This window comes from Wyeomyia smithii, chromosome 2 (genome assembly GCF_029784165.1).
Source record: "Wyeomyia smithii strain HCP4-BCI-WySm-NY-G18 chromosome 2, ASM2978416v1, whole genome shotgun sequence".
Classification (NCBI taxonomy): domain Eukaryota; kingdom Metazoa; phylum Arthropoda; class Insecta; order Diptera; family Culicidae; genus Wyeomyia; species Wyeomyia smithii.
Genome location: NC_073695.1, coordinates 226,460,516 through 226,470,092, shown reverse-complemented (window position 1 = coordinate 226,470,092; position 9,577 = coordinate 226,460,516). Strand labels below are relative to the sequence as shown.

Here is a 9,577-nt window from a genome sequence, read left to right as displayed (position 1 = left end):
CTCCGTGGACAACTGCCCATATAGGGGAACTGCTCCATTATTCATCTTAGCCCATATATTCATCTCAATCTGTTAATCCATGGAAAGGATTCTTCTTAGTTCACTTTAGATTTCTCATAAAGTAGAATCATCAAAAACTCACTTAAAAGCTCTAAATTTGATATTATAGCCGGGCATCTGCACTCGAAAACTCATTTAATTCAATCACCTACCTCAGAAAACAAAATCCGCGCATTGTTCTATACGGCTACAACGGAACTCGTTCAGCAGCCAACCAGAGTTTTTTCCATCACTAGTGGACCACTTTTTATTTTAATCACTAAACAAAAACACTCACTACACTAAGAATACTTCAATCTTTGAAATGTTCACCTCGAATTTCCAAAAAACAAGCTTGAATTAGCAGAATATATGAGATGAAATTCTACAATTCCTAAATTCCAACTGTATGTATTTTCATCTGTTTTCACTGCGTTGAAGAAAATCAAAAGTTGGCAAATCAGTTTCTGTTAATACGAAAAAATCATACTGAAAATGTTGAATTATTCCGACATAATTGACATAAATCTACAGCACTGTAGTGGTTACCTAGGTTACTAATTTTGCACGTAAACAACTGCAGCGGATATCTAGGTAACCTACTACGACGGGCTGCGGCTACGTTCATTCATGATAATGTGATTCATTCATGAGTAACAGTATGATGAATATAGGGGCGTCGTGAGATGAATAATTGGGCCACTGCCCAATTTTGAGATGGATATGGAAGCGTTGTGAAAAATGGTTTGTTTTACAAAATTTAGGATAAATCTAGCTAAGTTTACTAAATATACAATGCTAAATGATTCCATAAGAGCACGTGAGTGTATTTTGTTTATTTGTTCAATGATTTCGTGAAAATGTGGTGTTTAATCCGTGCATTCTTCGTGAATATCGGCTTAATGAGATGAATAATGGAGCAGTTTCCCCAAATTCTAAAAAAAAAGGTATGAACCGTTGACATTACGCATCAGCGGTGTGGCATCAACTTTAAAAACCCTTTTTTAACAAAAAATTACGATAGCTCGGAACTATCAAAAATATTTTTGAATTACGTCCACAATACTTGAGAAGTTTTTAAATTTTTTTGAAATCCGACTTTGACGTTATTAGTTTTTCATGATTTTTCTGTTTTCACACAATGAAGTTTACAGAGTATAAATTGACCCCTCCTTGCACATGAGATTTGAAATACACTCTATAATTGTATCGATTTAAAAATTCTCCGCAGTGTTATTTCAAACTTTTGAATATTTTAAATTAACTAACCAATCTATCCTTAAAAATGTTTTTAATCTTTGATAAACTCATTCATCAGAGACACAATATTGAACATTATAGAATAACGTGGTTCTAAAATTTAAGTTTGTGTTATTTTTGTCACATTTTATAGAGAGGGGTAGTTGAGATAGTAACCCGTTCAAAAAAAAAAAAAAAAAGTAGCAGAAGCTGTTAGTTGTTATGGGAAAATCTGTCAGATTGTGTTTTAAATTTGGTCCCGTTAGGTGTTAAAATAACAGAAATTATAACAGAAATGATTCCACTAGTATTAAACCCATATCAAACTTTGTTACTAAAGTATCAGATTTCTAACGAATTAAGATAGTATATAAAACATTATAATAACAACTATTGCTAGAAATAACAGGATTTAATAGAGACGAAAATTTTGTTAGATTTGTGTCAGAACGACTTTATTTCAGAATTTGTTATTGAAACTTATTCAGATTCACTTTTTTCATATGGAGAAATACAAAATCGTATCAAAATATGTTATTTGTATTTTGTGTTGATAGAATTTTGTATTTTTTTTTAGTTAAAGTCTTCTGAGTGAAAACGTTACTGTGATATTTGCTCAAAATTGAAAATTTGAGGTGCGGGAGGGTGTTAAGTGTTATGTAATTTTAAAAAGGGGAAGCATATTAAACGATACTTATCGTTACATAGGGCGGGCGGTTCTGAAATCAAAAAAGAAATCAAGTATGGCGCGTATATGTCATAAAATATATATTGTAACTAAACATCATGACAAGCACTCAGAAATGGCCAAAAACTATTTCAAAAACAGTTGACATTTAGAATAAAATAACACAAATTTCGGTTTCACAAATTATCCTTCAGACACAATTTCTAAAAATGCTGCTAACTTCAGACATTCCGATATCGAAATTTGGTATCGAAAACATGATAATTTTAACACAAAAAATCCGCAAATAAAGTAACATGGACAACGTTGAGCGTCAAGTCAACCTCCAATATGATTCTGGCTGTATATTATCGCACAGTGTGGAGTAAAACGGGCTAGACGTGCGTTGCCGATCATGATCGTCCCGAGGAATCACGTGAATTGCGATGCTGTCTGTTTGAGTCTGAGCCAGGCCCCCAGCATATGCAACGTAACGCAACGCACGCTCTCTCACTGCATGAGGCGGCTCAGCTGAGTGTCGGGAAGCGGGAGTAACTCCGATGGGTGGTATGTGTGATGATCAGTAGCAACATTGTGCCGGCCGGCAATGCAAATGAACTTCAACGCTGGCCGAGAGTGCGAGAGAGTGCTTGCTCCTGCTTTCTGTTGTCGTACTGTTATTCGTCTAGTATATACACATTTTCATTTCACCACTTCTTGCTGTTCATCTTGGCATTGCTCTATGTTCTAAGCCACGTTCATGGTTGCAGTATGATAAAATTTCATTTGAATTTGAAATTGGAATCAGTTGCTGCTTGCACGTTGCTGTGAACGGTTGCGCCTTGTTGCTCGTAAAGTTTGTTACAACATTTTGTGTGCTACGGGAAAATTGGCTGCTGATTGCATCTATTTTCCATCGGTATATACGTGGTCATCTTTTCACCGTCTTGCTTCACCACTGGTTCGCCTCGTCGTCAGTCGGATAGACGGACCCCCGGGGGAAAGAGAGAAAGCAAAACTAAGCTGCTAAGTAGTCAAGTTGGTCACACGAGTGCCGAGCGCCGAATCGAACGGATTGTTTCTCGAGTTTTCTTCTGTGAAGAAAGTTGTGCTGTCAAAATTTTCTCTACCACGCAGTCGGAGGGAATTCTAGTGCCTAACTGGGAACAGTAGCCAAGAGTTGACATCCTAGTGATTCAAATCGTCAGTCAGTAAAGTGCAGTGCGCGTGTTGACACGAGTCTTCTAAGGAGAGTTTCGATTTGGTTTGAAAAGTTGCCGAATTTTGATCACCACTCAAAATGAGAGAAATCGTTCATCTGCAGGCCGGCCAGTGCGGAAACCAGATTGGTGCTAAGGTAAGCAATTGTTTGTCCTTGCGGATGCGCTCGAATTGGTCATGACCATACCCGTTATCGGCATTAGTAATCCTTATCAGTGTAATCTGTGTGTAAATGTTAGCAGGAGATTCAAATGACTCAATGGGGTGGAATTATTGAAACAAAGTGAATCACAGTACCAGCGATTGCTAATTTCTCTGGAAATCTTGGCTATGACCACATCGTCCGAGATTGTTCGACTGTCGAAACAAAAGAGAGTGAATGTTTTCTTTTTTTCTTGCTGCGATAAGGCCTAATAGAGCGTAACGCATGCCCGCAAAGGTCTGCAGCCAGCTGCAACGCGATTTGTGATAACACTGTACAAGTGGCACGAGAAAATGGAAAAAATCTACTAACTTTGATAACGGGAGCTGTTCGAAAACATGGTAGCGGAAGTGAATGAAAGCACTTTGCTTCTCGCTAGCTGATACGTACACAGATCGTAATATTTATCGATAGTTCATGCGGGATCGGGCGCACAAAGCTCTTACGGTAGCTGATTGCGCTGATTGAACATCGGCCGAGTAGGGTGAATGCCCTGCATTTTGGTCGCAGTGATGGTGATATGATAAACGAAAATGTTTCGCTTGTGATACGTGAGATTTAGGGGGAAATATTTGTTTAATCTAGTTTGGAGTCAAGGAATAATGAACTGACGCTTCATGTTATTTTGTGGTTAAAAGAAAAATTCGGTTCAATCCAAATGGCTCGTTCTTGGTTTTGAAGTATCTATCACATGTTATTGTATCACTAAAATTAATGATTATTTGGACAAGTAAGTTCTCACTGTTTTCCTATTTTGACAAAATAGTTATCCATAAATCGTTCATTGTTTTGCCCACCGCTTGTGTTTGCCTTTTGAGGTCATGAGCATGTGTCATCGAACGGAACAAGTAATAACCGGTCGGCGGAATATTTGTAGGATATGGTGAATGAGGTAGGACTTCCCATTTCAGCGTTTTTTGAAAGTTTTAACGATTTTGGCAGTATGAGGCCGAGCGTTGTCATGTGGTAGAATCATTTGCTCGTGCCTCTTATCGTATTTTGACCATTTTGGCGCAGTACTTTCGTTCATTACATCAGTTGAAGTTGATATCGTTTCGGTTAAGAAACCAATAATATCAAAAATTAGTGTGACCTTAATTTTTGCTGAAAAAATTGTTCTACAATGTTGTAGCACCGTTAATTTGAAGTAATTCTGTAGAAAAAATATTTTTTTTTATCTTTGTAATGATTTAAATTGAATAAAATTTTCTTGCTCTAGCTTTTAATTTCAATTTTCACATCAAATCTGCCTTTGAACCAGTTTTAGGGCTTTTTAAGACAAACAATTTGCAATGATAATATTGGGAATATCTCGATTCGACGTAAAGTTATTGATGTTTTTTATAAAAAATAAGCCTTTTTCATTTGTTTGCTAGTATGTATATGAAATATCTTTTAGTCTTAATTTGACTCTATATATGAAGAATTTTGTTTTGTGTTTGAGTGAATTTAATTTAAAATTATGACAAAAATTATAATAATTTAAAATTTTTTGCATTAAAAATCACAAAGATTTGGTTCTTGGTATTTTTTCTTAAAACGAGAAACAATTACCTTTAATTCGATTTAGAAAGATCTAAAATCGAGCAACTGGTTCGTGAGTAATAAGATTTTGGCTATAATATATTTTAATTTTTTTTTAGTTTTTTATGATCACCCTATTTCAGACCTGGTCTCAAAGTGCTTCATTGTGCTCAAAATTGCAGGGATTGATCATCGTAGAAAATAATCAAACCCGTATATTTTTGCAGGGTCGTTAGGGCAACCAGCCCCGAAATAGGGTGACCATAAAAACGAGTTTTTTTGATATATTTTATTTTCAAAAATTCATAACTTCGAAACCAGTTGCTGAGATTCGGTCTTTTTGAATCAAATTAAAAGTACCTAATTGTTTCTAGTTTTAGAAAGAAAAGAACCAGAGAAATCAAATCTTTGTGCTTTCAAATGCAAAAAAATCATAAAAATTATTATAATTTTTGTAATGTCTTTAAATTGAATTTACTCAAATATTGAATAATACCAAAATTATATGTTTTTAAAAATTTCCCCATATTAAAAGTAAAATATGCCCTTGAAATAGAGACTAAGAGATATTTTTCATGTCTGCTTCAAAAAGAATGAAAAGCAAATGAAAAAGGCATGTTTTTTGATAAAAAATATCAATTATTTTGGGTGGAATTGATATATTTACAATGTCGTTCGTGAAAACTGTTTGTCTTAGAAAGCTCTAAAAGCCGTTCAAAGGGGCAGTTTTGATGCAAAAAATGAAATAAAAAAATTAAAGAAAAAAGGTTTTTTTTAAATCTAAACTGGTTATTAGGGTGCCAACCAAAATGGTCATTTTGAGAAACCCTATAAAACATTTCCACTGGCCCGAAAAAACACCCTGTGCGAAATTTCAGCTCAATCTGACTTAATAGCGATTCAATTTTGGCCTTTAAAAATCCAAAAGTTAACCTAAAGGAGTGCATTAGGGTGCCAGCCAAAATGCTCATCTCGAATTTCAAAAAAAAAACTCTATACAAAATGTTCACCTGCTCGAAAAAACACCCTATGAAAAATTTCAGCTCAATCGGACTTAAAATGGGGTGGCGCAAAGCGATTGAAGTTTGGCTTTTTTGAAAACCGAAAAATCACCCAAGGGGGGTGGGGGGGTGGTACGTGAAATTTCGGTTTTCGAAAATTTTTTTTTGATGCCAAATGACTTAGAAACGCATGAAACGTCGAGAATTGGTGTCATCTGAAAAAATTTTTTTTGCAAAAATTTACTCTCTGGGACTGGGTTTTTTCAATTGTGGAAGGCGGAGTTCAAAATGTTTAGAATTTATCTTTTGAAATTGATCACTAGTCTCTCGAAATAGCTTGTATAATGATATACATTATAACTAGCATCGATTACATTATGTTTCATTAGGGTGGTTCATTTATTCGGCATAGGGTGGTTCATAATATTGTGAAAAATGAGTATAAAATAAAAAAAACACTTCGGTTCGTTTGATTGGTGTAACGTCTTCGACAAAGTTGTAGATAATAGTTCCGTCTTTCTAAAAAAATTACACTCAAAAAATCATTCATTCAAAAGTTAGAAGAAAGATTAAAAATTAATTATTCAAAAGGGCTCATTTTTTTTAAAAACTTGATTTTTTTAATAAAACCTACGAAAGATTACCAAAACAATGAAACCAGTTCGATCATATAGAAATCAAGAAAATAAGTTGTCATTTTAAAAAAAAAAAAAATTTTTTTTTGAAAAAAATAAAATATTTCCAATTATTTTTTTTAAGGCATATTTTTTTTGGAAGGACAAAATATTATCTACAACTTTGCCGAAGACACTATGCCATTTCGACTGTAGACATATTTTTAATTTCCAATAGAGCACTCTATGAGGAATCAAGAATATTTCTACAGTCAAAACGGTTTATTTGATTGGCATAGTATATCTGGCAAAGTTGTAAATAATAACTTCGTTCATCCAAAAAAATGTACCCTGTGAAAAAAAAAATTAATTTAAAAAATATAACTTTTTTTTCTGATTTCTCCATAACCGGGTTCGTTGTTCAGGTAAACTTTCGTAGTTTTTATAAAAAAATCAGTTTTTAAATGAGCTGTTTTCGATAAATAATTTATATTTTTCTTTTATTCATTTTAAATTAGTAATTTGTTTTTAGAGTGTATATTTTTTTTTCAAAAACAAAACAATTATCTACAACTTTGCCGAACATGTCACACCGCTCAAACGAACCGTGTTGGCTCTAAAAATTTTTGCAATCATCAATATCTATCCGAAATAGCATTTTCCAATAGCTTTTCAAAAGTTGTGTTTCTATAGATTAAACCAATAGCACAAAATGGCATATTTTACCTATGAAAACGTCTATGTAAAGTTTCAGCCAATGGGCACGTTCACGTTCTGATGATGTAAACTTGACAGAAAATTTATGGTCGAACTGTCAAAACGACGCAAACCCAGAAACAACGAGTCAATTGTGTTGCGTATCTGATTGAGATCCCTATACTCTCATTATCACTGAATAACATCGATACAGTCTTTTGTCCGATTATATAAGCAAGAGCACTGTGTGTTCAATCAAGTGTTGGCAAAGGACATTATTGTGGTAAATAAAACGAATAAATTGTCTGGTACAAGGTACAACATTCGAAAGACGAGTGCAAGTGTCTTAGAGAGTAGATTTTTCAAACAAAGTAATATAACATATTCCATCAGTTTCCACCGTTTCATTTAAAAGTTTAAGACACTTGGAATCGAAAACATTTTTCAAATATTGAAATTCCATGTACCTCCAGTGTGTGATTTTGCATATGACATGAAAGTATTCAACATTTTCCACGGATACAATCTTAATTTTGATTGAGATATTTTTTTTTTGCACAGAGTAGTTTGATACATTTTGTAAATTTGTTTTGTAATATTTTGCCATTTTACTTATAATTTTTCCAATTCAACATTGCCACCCTAACGACAATGATATAACGAATATTATATTTTCAGGAATTTTTTTATTGGTATTCAGTGAAAAGTGATTTTTTTCATTTTATACTCATTTTTACACAATATTATGAACCACTCTATGTCGAATAAATGAACCACCCTAATGAAACATAATGTATTCGATGCTAGTTATAGTGTATATCATTATACAAGCTATTTCGAGAGACTAGTGATCAATTTCAAAAGATAAATTCTAAACATTTTGAACTCCGCCTTCCACAATTGAAAAGTCCCAGAGAGTAAATTTTTGCAAAAAAAAAAACTTTTTTTCAGTTGACACCAATTCTCGACGTTTCATGCGTTTTTAAGTCATTTGGCATCAAAAAAATATTTTGATTTTTCGGTTTTCAAAAAAGCCAAACTTCAATCGCTTTGCGCACCCCATTTCAAGTCCGATTGAGCTGAAATTTTGCATAGGGTGTTTTTTCGAGCAGGTGAACATTTTGTGTAGGTTTTTTTTTTAAATTTTCTGGTCACTTTTTTTCCATACGATGATTGGCGCCCTAGAGTGCATGAAATGTCGGTTTTCAAGAATTTTTTTTTTGCCCCAGATAGCTCAAAAATGCATGAATCTGGCATCATCTGAAGAAATACTTCATGATTTTGATGATTTTTCGACTTTCTCGAGGTCAAATTTCAATCGCTTTGCGTCATCCCGTTTTAAGTTCGATCGAGGGATTTTTTTGGGTAGGTGAACATTTTGCGTAGGGTTTTTTTTAATTTTCTGGTTACTTTTTTCCAGATAAGTGATTGGCACCCTACTGGTTATTTTCAAAGATAGAAAAAAGTTCTTCCGACAAAATTGCTTCGAATTAATATTGCTACAGATCGGACTCGATTATCCGGAGACTCGATTATTCGGGGGCCCGATTATCCGGGGCTCGATTTTCCGGAGAAAATGGCACGATTATCCGGAGTATTTTTTTTCTTCTGTATTTCTATAATGTACTTTTGTCTTCCGGCTCATTGGGAGTTTCGGGGTTGCTCAAAATTGTAACAACCATGCTCCGTTCTGTTTAGGTAGTTCGTTTTTAGCAGTTTTCTCGTCGTTCCTTCAACCAATTCTTACTGAACAGCCTCCAAAAGCGAGGTATTATGGTTTTTAGTTGCCGATGAGGACAACCACTATTGGTCAACCGGTTTCGAATTTATGGCCGGAACATATTTCTGTAATATAATGGCCATGATCAATGAAGTACTTAGAACCACAAGCTGGCCTGTTTTGGTGGTGTTCCGGATACTCCTGGATATTGAGCTAAAACTCATCAAGCGAAATTAATAACGGTTTAAAATCCGCAAAGTAGTCCATTAGTGGTCATATCAAGCGTCTAGGTCGTTATAGGTCACTTAAGAAATAGAGAAAAAATCATGAGTGTTGTCAAAATCGAACAGGGTCTGTATATGTAGTACCTCAATTCTTCTTCCTAATATTCAAGATAATAAAACAAATAAATACCAAATACCTAAATCAAATCAAATCTATTACATTTCCTGAAAAATATTTCCTTTAATATCTCGAAGCAAAAGCTGTCTTTCAAATGGTAGTTTTGATTTATTTTATTTGGTTTTTACAACATACTATAATAGAAAACTCACTGTTCTAAATGAGATACATTAAAAATTAAAAAATTAAAAATGGCTCGATTATCCGGAGGATTCGAGAATCCGTAGCGAAATATTTTTCAAAACTCCGGTT

The 9,577-nt window shown here is 34.1% G+C and overlaps 1 protein-coding gene across 1 annotated transcript in view; it reads left to right on the top strand.

Annotated features, from left to right (window-relative positions):
• The first annotated feature begins 2,741 nt into the window (after window positions 1-2,741).
• The window catches only part of LOC129721557 (tubulin beta-3 chain), a 69,961-nt gene continuing 63,125 nt past the window's right edge, over window positions 2,742-9,577 (top strand). Inside the window, exon 1 of the mRNA XM_055674262.1 lies at window positions 2,742-3,302. Within this exon, the coding sequence (XP_055530237.1) occupies window positions 3,246-3,302 (57 nt within the window). The 5' untranslated portion in view covers window positions 2,742-3,245. The remainder of the gene's footprint in view (window positions 3,303-9,577) is intronic.